The 16,771-nt window shown below is 47.5% G+C and overlaps 4 protein-coding genes and 1 non-coding gene across 5 annotated transcripts; 2 read left to right on the top strand and 3 right to left on the bottom strand.

The window, feature by feature from the left end:
* Nucleotides 1-968: 968 nt before the first annotated feature.
* F5B22DRAFT_643505 (ICE2-domain-containing protein) lies at nucleotides 969-2,349 on the bottom strand (the record flags this gene model as incomplete). Its single annotated transcript, XM_047978282.1, has 2 exons — nucleotides 969-1,760; nucleotides 1,825-2,349. 2 exons carry the CDS (start codon nucleotides 2,347-2,349, stop codon nucleotides 969-971), a joined length of 1,317 nt encoding a protein of 438 aa, XP_047833941.1.
* A 1,675-nt stretch (nucleotides 2,350-4,024) lies between these two features.
* On the top strand, nucleotides 4,025-6,305 carry F5B22DRAFT_594702 (uncharacterized protein). The gene is made up of 4 exons (XM_047974066.1): nucleotides 4,025-4,875; nucleotides 4,930-5,031; nucleotides 5,087-5,396; nucleotides 5,461-6,305. The coding sequence occupies exons 1-4, from the start codon at nucleotides 4,542-4,544 to the stop codon at nucleotides 6,167-6,169; spliced, it is 1,455 nt and encodes a 484-aa protein (XP_047833940.1). The 5' UTR covers nucleotides 4,025-4,541; the 3' UTR covers nucleotides 6,170-6,305.
* A 15-nt stretch (nucleotides 6,306-6,320) lies between these two features.
* On the top strand, nucleotides 6,321-6,421 carry F5B22DRAFT_t51. Its single transcript has one exon. It is a non-coding gene; the product is annotated as a tRNA-Pro (tRNA).
* A 3,144-nt stretch (nucleotides 6,422-9,565) lies between these two features.
* Nucleotides 9,566-11,828, bottom strand: F5B22DRAFT_510144 (voltage-dependent anion channel-domain-containing protein). Its single transcript, XM_047972524.1, has 3 exons — nucleotides 10,810-11,828; nucleotides 10,137-10,685; nucleotides 9,566-10,081 (listed from the first exon to the last, which is right to left on the bottom strand). The coding sequence occupies exons 1-3, from the start codon at nucleotides 11,156-11,158 to the stop codon at nucleotides 9,612-9,614; spliced, it is 1,368 nt and encodes a 455-aa protein (XP_047833939.1). The 5' UTR covers nucleotides 11,159-11,828; the 3' UTR covers nucleotides 9,566-9,611.
* Nucleotides 11,829-14,976: 3,148 nt separating this feature from the next.
* F5B22DRAFT_661292 (uncharacterized protein) lies at nucleotides 14,977-16,026 on the bottom strand. The gene has a single exon (XM_047980358.1). It carries the CDS (start codon nucleotides 15,986-15,988, stop codon nucleotides 15,110-15,112), a length of 879 nt encoding a protein of 292 aa, XP_047833938.1. The 5' UTR covers nucleotides 15,989-16,026; the 3' UTR covers nucleotides 14,977-15,109.
* Nucleotides 16,027-16,771: the final 745 nt, after the last annotated feature.

Raw genomic sequence — 16,771 nt, 5'->3', positions numbered from 1 at the left:
GAAATTCTGGGGAAGGGATGGGGAAAAGGACCCTTGGATATTTGTACCTGCCTGCCTACCCATGAACCTACCTCTCTCTTACATTCAGTTAGCGTGTGTGTGCGTGTGTGCCAGTTATTTCATCGCCGAGGTTGAAGCTCGGTCGACCAATTCCATTCATCCGATTCGTGATTGTCATCTCTACTCGGTTACTTGGTCAAAGTATTTGAGATAACTATCATTAAATCCGCTCGGTACGTATGTTTACGAAACTCGATGGATGAGCATTAATCATGCTGTCCTCTTACCACTCGAATAATAGCCTTATAAGCGAGCGCAGTACATTCATGAGTGATACAAATTGCTTTCCATCAGCCGCGGTATCCATTGGAAAAGGCCACCGCTGAAATAACTGACAAGCTGGGACTAGATACGAGAGTGCCCTGCTAGTACTGACACCATAAGTACGAGTAGAGTGTCAAGCTTCTAGTATATCACGCCAACTGAAGCTGCAAACAAATCACATCGATTCATACATATTGTAGTTTAAATTCGATTCTGCTTCCGTCATATTTACTACGTACAACTGCTGTCAGCTTGAACTAGCCCTTACTTCTCATCCAACGAGACCGGACGTCCATGGCATATCTGATACTTTGGTGGTTGCCATTGCCTTCCCTTTTCCTACACTGATGGCAAGGGTGCCTGAGCCAGTAATGGCTCCCACTGAATCGAATTGGTACTAATCGTAATAACAAAATAAAACCGGTCGGATCGATGGTATAATTGCCCCTACTCCTTAACGCCAGGTGCTGTGAGCCCAAACCTCCCAAATACTTCTTTTCTCGACCAGTAAATTCGGTCCCATGAATGCCTGTGAGGGACGGAATCTTCGACTTAGTGCCCTAAATCGCCCTTCAAACTTGTAGACTGACCTCCAAGCAGGCAAGCTCATTATTAGAGCCCTATATACCGAGCCCCTGTTTTCCTCAATCCGTCTTCCAATGGCTGACCATGCCGCCGTCAGAACCTTCATTTCCTAGGTACAGTTCAATGGCGTAAAGACCCATGGTTGCGGCGATGTTAATCCATCGCCAGGTGTTACCTCCGGCATCACCATCCCGAAGAGTCCAGCCTTCATTATCGCTGGCAGAAAAGTGTTGTAGTAGCAGGCTAGTATATACGGCAATGAGAATGGAAGGTGAAAACCAGGACAGAACACCGAGCAATCGGTTCGCCTCATCTGAATCATCGAGAGATGGCTCTTCCATGAGTGCTCTGGCACCAGATTCTCGGACTGCAGGGATGATGCGGGTAGCGCAGTAGAATACTATTATTCGGTAGATTAAGGAAATCATCACTGAAGGCGCTATTGTCTGGAAAGCAGCATGCAGAAAACTTAACGATGAATAGACGGCGGAGGGTAGAGACCCGAGTAAGTGGAGAAAGGTCGAGTAGCTTGCCATGATAATAGGTGGTAAAGGAGGGAATTCAGGTTGATTAGCAGCTTGTTCAAGTGCAGCTGCTTCAGCCTCAGGTGATTGGTTGTAGTCCGTGAATATCTGATAAACGCAGAGAACAACGTAGGCGAACAAGAATGAAGACTCGACAGGATTTCCGCGACCGGTACCGATGCCGATGGCGCAAAGGAAAACGGCGGATGTGACTGTCACGCCTATCAGAGTCGCATCGATGTTGCTGATGGTGGGGAAGAGAGCCACTCTCCACAGGAAATATACGGCGCTCGCGATGATGGAGGCGGAGAATATAAGGAGTAAAAGCTATAAAGACTAGTTAGCAAAGACATCTTTGAAGGGGGAGTCAACATTAGAATGGCCAACGTACGACCCATGTATCGCTTCGCCCTCTGTTCACGAGCCATCGGGAAATTTGACCGGCGGCCTGGATAACGAGAAGCGTGCAGAACCCCTCAGCCATCTGGAAGATAGGGCTGGAATAACTTAGTGTCTTATCCCATCCGCCTAGAGTGACAGACTCGACAAGGCCACCATTTCCAAAAATCCATTCGGTCCATGTGGTGTGTTTATGATGACCCAGACCACCAAGGATAGTGCGCGATACCCAGTCGGTGCTACTTGCATCGACGGCGAAGTTGTGTAAGGACCATATCAGAAGGGCGGGTACCACAACCCACTGCGAGGTTCCTATGACCTTGATCAAGGTCCACCTCACACGTGAAGTCTCGGGCGTCGCAAGCTTCACAGCGCTATAGACGAAGTAGAAGCTGAACAGCGCGAGGCTGTAGGCTAGACCGGTGTCGCGTCCGCCTACATCGAAGGATATGGGTATGGAGAGTATTATAGTCAAGAGAAAGATGGAACTCGAGACGACACGGAAGAACCACCACATGGGCGCGGTTTTGGTGGCTGTTGCCGCGCCGAGCTAACGAGGCGGCTTGCCAGGGCGATAGATGGCTTTCCCGTTTGGGGGGTTTTGGGGAACGAGAGCGTATGTCGTGGCAGGACTCTCGGTGGTACTGGGGGAGGCTGCGAGGGCGATGGCAAAGTAGGATTAGAGTTGGGAAGGGCGCCGAGGATGGGGTTGTCGTTGCGATTGAGGCATACGCGTGAACGTAAGGTTGTGGTGAGCTTGGGAAGTTGTCGCAATGACGATGGCGTGATGGCAGGTCGGCGTGTTGTGCTCCGGGTTAAGGTGGGTGGGTAGGTAGTTGCGCGGTTGAGGTGGGATGTCTGTCAAGTATCCCGAGGCTGCGGAGGGAGATAAGGCAGGTTCAGGTAAAATAAGTAGCTAGCTAGCTAGGTAGGTAGGTAGATTGATAGATTGATAGACGGACAGAAAGAGATAGATAGATGAAGGGCTAGATAACAGGGTGTATGATCAGTAAGTTAGTTGTCTTCAAAGCTCCCTGCTCCAAGCTTCTTGACCTGGGCGCCTTCGAAGATGAAAGACGGCGTGAGCTGTGAAGAGGAGGGCTCGATTCAAAACTTGGCCAAACTATGATTGTGAGGTGACTGTGACATAGGCGGCCTGGCTGCTGCCCTGGCCTCGGGATAGATGGACTCGATGGGTTGGATGGGTAAGGGCTTCCGGGTAGGTAGTTACCCAAGTCTGCTGGACACAGAAATCTAAGTAAGAGGTATGTATGTACCTGGCGAAATGATGTATGTGGCACACCGTCGAGCAGTGTAGATAGAGAGTCAGTGGGAGCGATGTTGCCAGGTGGCTTATCGGTAAATTGGCCAGCAATATGGTCTTTTTCACATGCGCAAATGTGACAGCCGTTAAATTCGACAGCTGTTGGACATCTGGCTGAGAGAAGACTAAGGGCAGCTAAGGTACCTAGGCCAAATTTGCCAAGTATTGAATACCTATGTACCTATATCATACTTATCTCTTCAGACAGTAGAGGGGGAAAAATAAAAAAAAGCTGCAAGTGATATATACACACACGTGCACAACAATATTGAAACAAAACTATTCTTTCATCCTGTGATGACATATTTCATCTTTTAGGACTAGGGCATTGAAAGGCACCTCACTAGCTACAGATAGGTACATCATGTGCCTGAGGTACATACCTGCCTCGTACATGGATGTACCTAATAACGTACGAAGTAAGTACCACATGAGGAGCTGGAGGTGGAGCTGATATCCCCTTGGGCTGGTGGAGGACTGATAACACTATAACTTAAGTAAGTAAGTCTCGTGGTGAATCTGGCATCATTGTGCACAAGCTTGAAAGTACAGGTACCTACACCTGATGGACTGATCCCTCTGGCTGGCCACATTGACCCACCCTCTATGTGATGGTATGGGCTCAATTGGTCTGTATTGTGGGTGAAGTTGTAGGAGTCTAAGTCTCGGGGTCTGCCAAGAACCACTGTGGGAGACTGTATACCTAGGCTACGTACAGTGGGTGGTAGTAGTGGGTCTGGTCTCACACTCTAGCCCCTCTGAATACCCCTCCAGCTCCTCAGCTGAGCTGTACGAGGGTAGGTACCTTCGCCGTCACCTGCATCGAGGATCAAGACAGCGTCCAAGGACCCAATTCTTATCTACCTGAGGTTAGGTACGTAGATAGCTGCATGAGTATTGTAGATTGAGTGCGAGATCATAAAATTGTAGTATAGTGAACCGGGATTATTTCAACCTCGATTGTCTTCATAATCCATCTATTTCTGAAATCCAGAATGATAAAGCTGGGTGTGCATGACAGTATAAACATCTCTTACGATGTATGGGATCAACTCACTGAACAATTGTTGAGTTTACATCTATAATGATATGCTCTCAATCGCCTCATGTATTCAAGCAATCCGAGTGACAGTTCAACGGGCTCTGCTGAACGAGCTGGGTCGTCTTCATCCGCTTACTCAGCGTTTCAAGAGCCATTATCATGGATGGCCGTGCTAAAAGGCTCATCCTTGTCAGAGACAAGAAACAACTTCATCCAAAAATTCAATTAATTCCACGAAAGACATCAAAACTCATTTCGCAGCTCGTTAGCTCTGCAAAGCTCCTGAATCTTATCGCAGAGCCGTACCTTGAAGTGTAGCCATTAAGATCGTGGCAGGGCCAAGATGTCCTTTCAATTTGTGAACCAGTCCGATATCACTAATACCAGGGAAAGAAAGCTGATCCGCAGTCATGTCATGAAAGGGAAAAATCTCGGCAAGAAAAAGCCAAAGAGAAAGCAACAATCTGAATCGACACCTAGTACACCCATCGTATCCGAAAGGCCGGAAATCGATAACGGGGCAAGTTCGTTAGATTTGCTGAGATCTTTACAACGCGAGAGCTCCGTGCCTGTGTCGGTGCCTGTGATATTTCGTCAGGTTGCCAACGAGTTCAATACCCTAATCTCCATGACAGGAGTCAATGTCACTTCGGAGACTGTATCTTACATTCGACACAGTAGGCTGCCCAACGAGAACTTTCTGCAGTGTATAGCTAATTGCAACTTAAAAGTGTTCTTCTATGTCCTCGACGTCACCTCGCCCGCCAAGTTCTGTCAGTCTACTGGGGTCACGGCGCAGATGTGGGCTCATCTCGCAATCCATAACAAAGCATGTAAGGCACGAAACTACCCTACAATCCGCATTTCGGGGCTCACTACCAAGAGTAGACTTCCATTGCACCATCGCCATGGCTTCGGCTTGTGCCGCCTTTGTCGCTGGGGATTCTTATCACTCCCCAGTCGCACTAGGTCACATGTCCCAAGCATACCGCCTCTTAAACGACAGACTCTCAAGTAAAGAGCCTTTATCCGATACTACGGTAGCCGTTGTGGCAGCCATCAACGTATATGATAGGCTGTATGGCGATCCACAGAAAGCCATGGTTCATCTGAATGGGCTCGTAGATATGATAGCGTCAATAGGGGGCATCAGCGAGCTCGCGAAAAGAAATATCATCATAGCTGAGAAGATATTCCAGTACGTTCGACATTCCCTAAACGCAAACACAGCTCCCTATTGAGGAACTGACATCGTCGTTAAGATGTGATATCGAGCTCGCGCTGTCATGCGGCTCAACGCCGAAATTCTCTACAGCAGTCGTACCTCCAAATCTTGTTCTAACAAGCCCCCTCTGTTGGCATCAACCTCATGGCAGCGGAGACGCGGAGCTCATGAATTCGGTTCTGTATCAATCAGTAAGCGCAGAACTCGGTGAACCAGTACTCGAAGCCCTGCGATTTTCACGCATCCTCGATCAAGCCACCCACGCTCAGAAACTAGATTCACTAGCCTACCAATGCACGCATATCTACATCGGCTACCGACTCCTCGAGACGAAACTACATAACGAATCCGGAGCCGGCACGGGCCTCGACGCTTTAGTGCACGTGGCCTTGACAGGCTTCCACAATACCTTCTGTTTCAGCATCGGTGGGAAGTTGCTGGCATTTCCGCTCATTATGGATCGGTTCAGAACAGCGGCACAGAGCGCGCGCGGAGACGACAGAGTGCAGCAGATGGTGGTCTTCTGGGCATTGCTTATGGGGAGGATATCGGCGCTTGCAGGCGACGACGATACTTGGCTTGTTGTGAAAGTAGAGATGCTTGCGCGGGACTTGGGACTTCGGACCTGGGCTCAAGTAAGCGATGCACTGGGCACGTTCCCCTGGGTTAAGGCTGTGCACGATGCTCATGGAGAGAGATTCTGGCGCGCGAAGATTGAGCGGGGATTGCCTGTCCTAGTTGCCTAGGTGTTTGGACTTTTAGATGAACCGAATGATTGCATAGTAATAGTGTCGTGGAATGGAATGGAATGAAAATTGATTTCTCAACACATAGGGATATCGTAGCACATTTTATGAATATAATTGCATATATGATTTCGACAAAGCAGACTTCAACGGCTCAATGGTCTAGTGGTATGATTCCTGCTTCGGGTATTGACGCCCTTCCATCATACATGGGAATGCAGGAGGCCCCGGGTTCGAATCCCGGTTGAGCCCCATTTATTGCATCTTATTTTGTCATTTTGCTGCCCACAACTAGCACGATAACTTTTAAAGTTTGCCTTCTATTTTGAAGAATACCCTTCTACATTAAATTTTAATCCCTCAGATAATCAATTCGATTACCCCTATCCATTTCCTTACGTTACGGAACGGAACGGGCGGCTATTGTAGAGGACGTCCATTTTCCTTACCTCCAAAGTTCAATCCTAAAGCCCAGGTTAAACGCCAACCGGTCCTTATTGGCCAGAAGGAGTGATTGTTCGTTCCATCGAAATCTGTAAAGCATATATATAGCCTTTAGCTTTGTGTGCAATGCGGAAGAGGAGAGGATAACTCTAAGTTTAATATCTCTTCGTACCATACTTTCCGCCCGGATCATAAATGAATTTTGCTCCTTGTTTCGCATTGTAAACGTGTTTTGCCCCTTTATAAGGGAACCAACTTGGACTGCCTGGCTTTATGTATGCAGTTCCAGCTTAAAGGGCAGGACCAGCAGCGATAATAGAATGACTCGCTATTCTCAATCCCGCAAGTGCTGGAAATATTTTATCATATGTAAGCTTTGCTGTTGTTTGCTCGCCCAAGTAAGTTTGAGAGAAAGTTACATTAAATACTTAGTTTAAGAGGGCATTAACAACACACCTTATATGCTGATCGTGCTATGTAAAAGCTTTCGTTTTCACTATGGATACACACCCATTATGTGCTTTCAAACAACCTTGACCTCAAGGAGACATAGTAAATAAGTTTCATAATAACCTAGATTGTATATATTGCCAAGCCTAGAATTTTATAATTTCTCCTAGTATACGTGCTCATTCCTATCCACCACAGCGTCCTCGACACCACTTCTTGACCACCTCAATCGCAACCACCACAGAACACCCAACAGACAGCCGCTGCTTCGTCACTAGCCATTTGCTTTCTCCACTGTCGTCAATGTCTTCGTCTTGACATCTAGCATCGACAGTATTCGCCTGCCGCAATTCTGATCTCCTACTTACACGGGTAATTCCAAATATCTCATTCAAGATATACGCTTAGGTATGTACTTTATCTCTGTTCCAGCTTTAGGACTCTCCATCTTATCCATCTCTCACTTTCCACTTGCCCCTCTACCCGTAAAGGGGTAATAACACGTTTTGGTACCTACCCACGTTGGAGAGGTTCATATGCTGAATTTCGTGAGGATCTAATCATCTACGTATATGAGAGTGTGATAAGAACGAAGGAGTTCCCAGACAAGAAGTGAAAAGAAATCGAATAATCTATATGTTTGAAACGGCCAGTTTTTACTTGACTCCATCTACTTCAGCTAGTATGAATATAATAATCATTTTGATTATCAAGACCCCTTGGCTTGATAAAATGTGGATGGTATGTTATTTTTTGCACTAAGTTCAAGCATATAGGTACCAGGGAACCTACTGTTGAAGGTGTAAGTGGTAAAGGAGTTAATTCATGTATACGGTACGGGTCAAGGGGCACGAAGGCACAGTTCATGTATATAAGACGGTCTTCCCACCTCACTCAGATCAAGTAGTTCAGTTGAATGCAACCCTCATATACCTTCCATTTTAGCACCCACATAGCCTACGTAGTAGGTACTTCTATTTGCCATTCTTCACATCTAGCTTCTAGGAGTCAGATAGGAGAAAAATGTATGGTCTAGTGGCTGATCAACTAGGGTAATTTTGTAGTTTCACTTCTGCAATATAGAATAGAATTCGTCTATTAAAATCCATATCACATAGACATATCCGCTAGACGAGGTCAATATGGCGCATGTTGGTGCCCAATATTTATTAGACACGCTATCCGCCCGTGATACAGAGATGCCTATCCTAATCGACAGACCATTCCGAAACCCAGCTAGGGAGCCCTGGCAAGCGATGCACCCGTTTCGGTAAATCTCATGCCGTCGCTACCGTCTTGTACGACAAACTGCGACTTGCGAGGAAACTCAGGTTGCGCTCCGCTGTGATATGACGCAATGCGAGATTCCGATAGCAGTCTGCAACAGGCGCTAGATAACGAGGCACGAAGCTTGACGCTCATCGTCCAGTCCGCGAAGTAAACTAAGCTTACCGTAGACGCGGTCGCGCGAGTTACCACGATGCATCCCTTCCAGGTTCCAGTGCAGCCATACTGGAAAGAAGCGAAAAGGGGGTCTGCACATGCAGTGTACGAGTAACGCCCTAGCCCCGCCGCTGATCCGTGAGAATGGCGATGTTTTGCTCATCGGACTACTGCCACTAGACCCCTCTAAGGTAATCACCTCACTATTTGTACCGGTGAAAATGGGTGTCTCTATGTCTTTATTGTAGATACAAAACGGTCAAGGCGGTCTTGCCCAGCTTGGAAAATGGCAGTTTTCCCGAGTGCTACGTCATATATAACACAGCAGAGTTAGTAGCTAAGAAGGGGAGTATGAGTTTACGTCGTGGTTCGTTAGGAGGCAGGAGCGATGGAATATGGGATAAACGGCCTAGGGGAACTAACCTGGTGCACCCAGACGCGTTCAAACCATGGTCGTTCCCGGAGTTACATGTAGGTGTTGGATATCCGCCTTGTAAATATTTTATCATAGTCCTAATGCGACCATGATAACACCAAGCCAGGCTGAGGGACTTTTAGCTATCACATCATCGCTGCTATTTTTCCGCAGTATGCTCAAGCCTCGCCTTCGCTCTTGGGGAAGCGGGCATATTTGTCACCACTGCAGCGATCAAAATATTATCGCACTGCGCAAGAGCAAGGGGACCGAGCAAAGACATACAGCAGGAGTACAGTATCATGGAAGGTAGGCCAGCTAAATTTTATATTTTTTGTAATTTCTTTTTCTGTGAACTACGAAGCATACCCATGATATCTAGAAACTTTTGTATATGTCCGAATCTGACCGACCGACCCTACCATTCCCTCCCTTTATCCAATTCCATGCAAGCCCAGATTTATCGGTGCTATTCTAATGACCGGCTCGCTTCCCATGATCGCCCGCTAGATAGAAGAAAACTGGTGGGCGCAGCCCTGTTAGGATATCCAATAAAATGCATAATAGAAAAAAATCAAGTAGAGAAAGAAGAAATATAAAAAAAAATAGGACCTCTATGTAGGATGGACAGCGAGAAATAACTGCCTGCTCCCTCATCTCCCCGACCCCTCAACGTAAGTCTGTCCAAGATCAATGATCTTCAACGTCCTCGTCGCGCCCAGGATACATGATATCCTGCTTGATAACAGCCCTAATATGAGAGCCAAGCACAAAGAAATACATAAGGACAAGTAATATCGATATCGCCGAGGTGAACCTCAGGACATGCGGGTTCTTGAACTCCTTGGCAATGGAGATAGTGGCTAGAATGAAACCGGTGTTGGGAAAGACCATCGCCCACCAGCCGAGATGGAAGTATTTAGGGGGCGACCTGATCACAGCCACAGCCGCAATGCAGAACCACCATAGTGAGAGGCCCCATAGGAAGATGGCGGATATCAAGGCGAATGTGCGGATGACGCCGACGTCGAGTGTGCCGCCTTGCATACGGTCGAGGGAGTCTGGTAGTCCATTTGCCATGCCGATGAAAGCGAGGGCCGTGAAGGCTGGGGGGCCAACGTTCATGAAGAGGCCGGGACGGTGTTCTCGGTTTGGTAGGTCTATGGAAATTAGTGAAGTGATCGAAGGGTGGAATTGTAAGGGTTGAGAACTTACCAACTTGCATAAGTCTTCCAATCATGTGCGAATACATCATAATAGACACCGATATGCCCAAGCCCTGAGCCCCCAAACCTCCAACGATTATGGGAAGAGCGGAGATATCAGGCTGCGACTCGGCTATCACGGAAGCAATAGTTCCGGAGAGCATGATAGGGAAGATCGGCAGAATCCAAGTCGGCATCATCGTAGGCAAGGCGTACTTGTGTTTGGCGAATAGATGGCTGTACTGTCCGACGGCTAGGGAAAGGGTAATGAGCAAGTAGCCCCAGAACGCAACGAGGATAACCCATCGCAGAGGCCTGTCGTTTTCCGGCACAACATAGCGCTCAGTGCTTGTAATGATTGTAGCGATAGCTAGGAAGAACGTGGGGAGAAAAAGTCCTTCGCGGGGATGAGTGACCGAATTGCGCAGGTCATCACGATGTAAACAGAACCGAGTGATCATGCAGATGACGAGAGTTAAGAATATGACAAAGTTGATGATGTATACAGCAAATCCTATTTGTCGCAGGCCAGGAAATTGATAAGGCTGAGCAAAGATCACTGTGAAGATATACTGTCAGTTTTTTTTCAGAATCGACGAATTGAAATCATATTCAAGGCGAGATATCGATCGATATCTACATTTGAAGCGATTTGGCAATAGTATTAGAGCGTGACTACTCACAAAGAGATAACCCTCCAGTGCTCATCGGCCATGTAAACCAAGCCCATGTGAAATGATGTATGCGTTGACGAAAACCTAATTTTGGTCGATTTGGGTCATAGATATCGATGCCATCATGAGCACCTTTCTTTTCTATGTCGATATCAAAGCTAGGTCGTCGAGAGTTAACTGCGGTTGGGACATCTTCAAGCGCACTATCAAGTCTCCCATCGGTTCGGTGATTGACCGTGTGGAGAAGCAGTCCTCTTGATGAGGCCTCTATAGAACCAAACGGGCTGGTCATGGAGTTTGCTAGAGTGCCTACGGATTTCGATGAATCCCTCGTCTGCAACTGTGGCCTCTCTCCCATGATTGGCGATAGATTTCTTGAATAAAATGACAAATCTTCAAAATTGTACTAAACAGGATTAAGGGAGTGTAGGAATGAGATTAGATAGTATGGAAAGGCTCGCTGAAATTCATGGGGTTTCGAACGACAAAAAGTGAGAGAACTTAGCCTGCTAGATATACTCTGTAGGTTGTAGCGAGCACTAAAACTTGGACTAAGATCTTAGCAACGGAGTCGTATAATCCGTACGATCTATCCAGCTATTACTGTGTTGCAGATCGTCAAGAGCGTGCAGGTGGCTTGGTACAAGTGCTTGCGTAACCGCAACATCGCAAGTCCAATCATCGACTTAGCGACACCATTTGTGCTTCTCTTCCAATGGGTCATATGCGTTTCGGTAAACAAGACTGTAACGCTGGGTGATCGGCAAGGTTAATACGCGTCGAGGAACGCATATTTTTCTCCCGAAAGTTTCTCGTGCATGTGTGCCGACGTAAACTTATCAGCTTCATAGTATACAATCAACAGTTTCAACGTTGGTGGTATGAGAATCACATGGATAGCTTGCGAAGTGGACACAGGATAATGCCCAAAGTGTCGGACTTGATCTTGGCAAGGGGAGTCTGATATTGAATTTGTAAATCACTCCGAAGAAGTGTTGGTTGAGTGGATTAAAACGGGTCCAAGAGGAAATATGTTTTGCCTAAGAATAGATAGCTCCCGCAAGGCCTTGTCCCAAGTTGTGGTGATCGTCAGGATATTCACAACTGCCGAAAGTCTATACGTGGTTCAAGCAACGAATAGTGCGTCATGGATGGCTCGAGCATCACACTTGGTATTAGTGGGGGACAGATGCGTTGAATCGATTATCATTGCTATCTAGATAGTCGAATCTACAGAACAATTATTAGCGCGATCACGACATTCCCGGTAAAGGAAAAATGACTCTCAGAGGTGTTACATCTGCGCGACGTTTACTGAAGCATGATGACTTCAGAGGTCGTCGACAAAGAGCGCCAAGGTGATACAGAGCCAAGATGCCAAGAGAGTGTTTAGCGGTTGTGTCAAAAGATGAGCCACAATCCAAGACAGACCAAGGCCGTCGTTATCAGCTTGGCATTGCAGGGATCGATATGAGCCGCAAGAAGGATGCTAGAAGCTTAAAATTGCTATTCGAAGATAGTTGGTTTCGTCCAGGGGTATTACTGACCAATGTGGGAACTGGGCATCAATGATCCCTGTGTACAATAATGTTTCGTGCACTCGACCACACCTTTACCTTGGACAGACTTGGAGATAGGAGACAGGGAGACCGATGACACCTTTCGGGCCGCCGTGTGTGCCCCTGTGCGAATCGTTTCCATGTCCCACTCGGACGCGCCGCCTATGGGGCCGGTGATACGCATTGCGACGGTACGTCCCCATCTTTGTACGCAACTCACAGACAAAGTTTTGGATTTGAGATGTCAGAAATTTGCAGTGGGTATTCGACTTGGTCTTCCGTTTCGTTTGACAGCATGCGGCTCTTGGCCCGTCTTGGCCGATCGCCAGACGTGCGTGCGTGGCGTTGTAGGAAGCTATCTAGAACATCAGTAGCGTAGAGCACGACGTGTCGGTTCGACTGCCGGATAGCTGTGGTGTTTCGGCGTACGCGTTAGAGGACAAGCTCTCTGTGCTGTTGCTCAATACATTGGTTATCGTGACACAAGGCCCTTGGCACCGAAGACCTGGCGGATGGCGACAGTTCTTTTCGGTGTGACAACGGTTACTCGGCTCAAAAATCAAGGTGAACTGACGATATTACCTTCGCGTGAGTTGGCACTCACCTGGGTTGTGGCGTATTGCCCAGATGACCTGCATATCTCCCAGCCTCCCCGGGTATGTAGCGAGGCACCAGTGTACTGCTAGTGTTCGCGGGGGCAGCGGGTAAGAGGTCTTAGGTAGGTGGAAGAGGAGGAGGAAGAGGAAGAAAGCTTTCACGGCGAATGCATGTCGAGAGCCGCGTGAAGTGAAATGATCCATGACGTTCGCTTGTTTTACCAAGCCGGGAGACATGGAAGATGGTCTGAACATGGCCTGGGTCATGGGTTGTTTGGGAACGCTAGGGCCCATTGTAGATGTCTGGATTTCCAGAACAGGCAACCCTGCACTGCCGGGCCAAGTGCCTGTCATGTACCGTACCTACTTCGCCAAGTGTAGCCGTGTAGTTGTGGGGCCGATTTCGACCGATGCCGAGCCTCCTAGCCGATATTTTTTTTCATGGTTTTATATAGAAAATATGGGAATTACTTGTGAGCTTCTAGGTTATGGATAGTAGCGAGTCATGGTGAAAAAAAGAGAGAGAGGGCCAAAATTTTATTTTTATTATTATTGTTATTATTATTTTGGGAATAAACAAGCAAAGGGCAATGCGTAGCTAGTAATTTAGTCCGGAATCACTCCTTCCCTCGAACTTTGACGACAGGGACTAGGGCAACTTCTTATCATCGCTTGCACCGCGGCCATGATAATGATGATGATGAGAAATGAAACATGAGGCATTGTAATATTCATCTCGCACCTGACTCCCCACGAATAAGATTTTTAAAGTCGACTGGTTGTTTCATACACCAAGAATAGAAATGATAGTGGTCTTCGTAAGCTCATCAGCAACTGTGTAGACGTGTCTAGGACGGCGAAGACACTGCCAAGTGTTTTCTATTACTAGGCATACAACATGAACTTTCATAGTCACGTTTTATGAGCAAATACTAAGCAAAACTTTATGTTCCGTTGCGCTAGACGATGGCACGTTGAAAACGCAGCAAAAAGTGCCCACCGAACCGGAATTTTGTCTGCAAACCCCCAGATCGGTGCATCGTGAGTGTACACATGTGCATTCTTCAAAAGGCGCCTACCCTACTGATTATGTTTTAGGTAGCGACAATCGGTCCTACTAGTATTCGTGTTACGCCTCATGATTTTCCCCAGAAAGGACCCGGTGTGAGATCTTCTTCTGCATATGCATCACTCCGATACTAATGTGCCTTTACGTTGCAGTGCATCATCCGTGATAGCCGGCCCGTCCGGCTTCCCGGCACCACAGTCGAACACTCTACTCGGCGCTCTGAAGATTATTTGGTGATGGGGATATCTCATAATGAAGATATGTTATGAAGTTATACGCTCGCATCTCCCAGGTACTTTTACTATCACCAGGTACAATGCTAATACACATCTAATCAACTACGACGATATCTAGAAGCATATTACCACATGAGATGTTGACTAGCTTGATGAACTCATTCCGTGTGTCAGTGATTCTTCTCAAGTAAGACAAGACACTAGAGGCTCTAATCCCGCGCCAGCCGAATGCACCGTGATTGACGGGAGTGATCCGGATATCTACATCGCCAAGGTCAGTGTCGATCGCTGATAATGCCGTAGCATTGACCGCTCCGAGGTCGCTTACTTCCTCACTGACAGAGCAATTAAGTGTTGTAGAAAGTCTGACCGTAATAGTGATCATATACGACGGACTGTGTAACTCATATGAACGCAGACACTCACGAAGCAGGTAGGAAAAATGGAACCAGTCACATTCAAAAATACAACCAAGGTTTAACCAGCGAGTCAATTCCAAAGGTTTTGGGCCGCCCAGTCGATCCTCGATCCTCATGCTGTATAAGAAAAAATGGACTTGCGCTTTCGGTGTGAGCAGTGAGGCATCTGTGTCGTATTCTCAGACTCTGTGGGTGTTATTGTAATACATCTAATCCTATACAAGGTATATTCCCATACCGAGGAACATAAGGAGATCAAAGACCCCAAAATTTTCATATGCCTGTCATATCTATCTGATCGTGTGGGAATGATACTAGCTTCTCGACGGGCTGATTGACTTGATTTTAACGAGGGTGGTGGTTCCCAGAAAGTCAGACCATTCTGTTAAAATGTAACGAAGGGGGCCAACGATAAAACTGGCATAGTGGTTCACCGTGATATTCGGTTCAACATGACGCGATTTCTGTGCTGGCTGAGGGCCTGGATGTCCACCAAAACCTGTTCTGTTTCTTGCTGTGCGTTCTCCACAAGGCCACGCCTTTTCTGTTCGGTCCTTTCCTTCTGGTATTGCTCTTCGGCATGCTGACAAAGGTCTTCGAGTGTGTGGAATTTAGGCTCTTCCCCGCTCAATGTCTGGTAGGGAAGGCGTGATGCGGAGTAAACCGTGCACGTCTCAGGATCAATCGGCCGCAAACGACTCTCCTGGAAGTCTGGGTTTTCCAACTTCTTCTGTATGGAGAACTCGGGCGTCCAAGGGACCGACTGAAATTTGTCCGCTTCCATAACGACACGCCAGTCGATCAGGTCAGTGGCCCAGGCGGGACCGCTGGCACAGCGGTAGATGAAGGTATATATGGCGAGCTCTTTGTTGCGTAGCCATTCCCACTTCGCCTTGCACTGATCCAGAGTATGGCTAGTGCTATTGTGCTTAGGGCACCATCGCTTGAAGCCCTGTTGGCGTTCTGGGATCTCAGGGTCGAGAAAGATGGTCATGAAATCTTCTGTGATGTGCCTGTTGCTTCGACAGATACGACAGAAAAGCGTCTTCCCGAATCTATTTGAGAGATAAGGCGTCGGGGGAGCGCTTGAGCTTTCGAGACTTTGCTGATTTTGCTCCTCGACTCTGGCTTTTAGTCGAGCAACCTGCTCTGCTTTAGTCATGCGTTTCGTCGTCGGTCGCACGAAAGTGAGGTCGATGGGAAGCTCGGTGACGGCATATATCTTGCCGTCTTTGGCCTTTTGTGAACCCTTTTTGAGATCAGCCCCTAATGCCAGGAGGAAGTCTCGCCGGAGTCCCAGAGGTCCCATTTCTAGGGTCCCTCATTGGGAGGTAAGAGGCTGCTGCAATAAATTACTGTTCATCTGAGTTCTTCTTTGAACTGCGCGTGCCTGTCTGATTTCATGATCTGACCCTGACGTGTCATCTCTGCGACGCTTCTGTTGGTGGCCTTGTTGGCGACCTCTGTCTGAATCTTCTTGACGGTTGGCATCGGGGCCACCGCCGGGATTGGTTTGACTCATCTTCGTCTCCCAAATCCTGTTGCCGTGGTTAGAGTCTCGAAGAGTCAATGTGCTTGGGCAAGAGGTTGCGGGAGGTTGGCGAGCGTGAGAGTGTGTGAGATGGTGGATGTGGGAAAGATGGAAAATGAGTTGTTGGGGTGAAGGGTTGTTCAAAGGTCAGGTTTGTTTGCGCACGCCAGATGTGGTTGCCTGATAGAAGTATCCAAGTACCTAAGTTACCACACATCAAAAAGTCTATCAGGTCTACATCCGTTACGGATGGCCGGATACCTTTAAGGAAGACGACATGGAGGCATTGAAGGCTGAATTGTTAGGAGTAGAAGAGGAGTACTGGGCCGAGAGTAAGAGGATCATGGATCAACATAACCCAGACGCAGCTCTATTTGATTCAGATTAATCAAGGCAAAGATGGGTGTTGGAATGATATGGTTTAGAATCACCATCCTTACCTGCGGAGGCGAGAGATGAATAATTGGTTTGGGTCCACATGCCCATATCACCACTAGATAGACTTATTGGTCTTGGATCTCGCAAACCTAGGTAACTTCGGTTTCAAAATCCTGGTAAGTT

Source organism: Xylaria bambusicola (assembly GCF_022495145.1).
Source record: "Xylaria bambusicola strain CBS 139988 unplaced genomic scaffold F5B22scaffold_7, whole genome shotgun sequence".
NCBI classification, from domain to species: Eukaryota; Fungi; Ascomycota; class Sordariomycetes; order Xylariales; family Xylariaceae; genus Xylaria; species Xylaria bambusicola.
Note: the sequence above shows the minus strand (reverse complement) of the source record. Positions and strands in the feature narration are given on the sequence as shown.

Excerpts from the sequence above, each read along its gene's own strand:
- F5B22DRAFT_594702 (XM_047974066.1), top strand. The coding sequence starts at position 4,542 with ATGTCCTTTCAATTTGTGAACCAGTCCGATATCACTAATACCAGGGAA. Across the intron at positions 4,876-4,929 it reads TGTATCTTACATTCGACACA|TGTTCTTCTATGTCCTCGAC; the intron begins GTAGGCTGCCCA and ends GCAACTTAAAAG. Across the intron at positions 5,032-5,086 it reads CGCAATCCATAACAAAGCAT|ACTTCCATTGCACCATCGCC; the intron begins GTAAGGCACGAA and ends TACCAAGAGTAG.
- F5B22DRAFT_510144 (XM_047972524.1), bottom strand. The coding sequence starts at position 11,158 with ATGGGAGAGAGGCCACAGTTGCAGACGAGGGATTCATCGAAATCCGTA. Across the intron at positions 10,686-10,809 it reads CACTGGAGGGTTATCTCTTT|TGATCTTTGCTCAGCCTTAT; the intron begins GTGAGTAGTCAC and ends ATATCTTCACAG. Across the intron at positions 10,082-10,136 it reads TGGAAGACTTATGCAAGTTG|ACCTACCAAACCGAGAACAC; the intron begins GTAAGTTCTCAA and ends TAATTTCCATAG.
- F5B22DRAFT_661292 (XM_047980358.1), bottom strand. The coding sequence starts at position 15,988 with ATGGGACCTCTGGGACTCCGGCGAGACTTCCTCCTGGCATTAGGGGCT.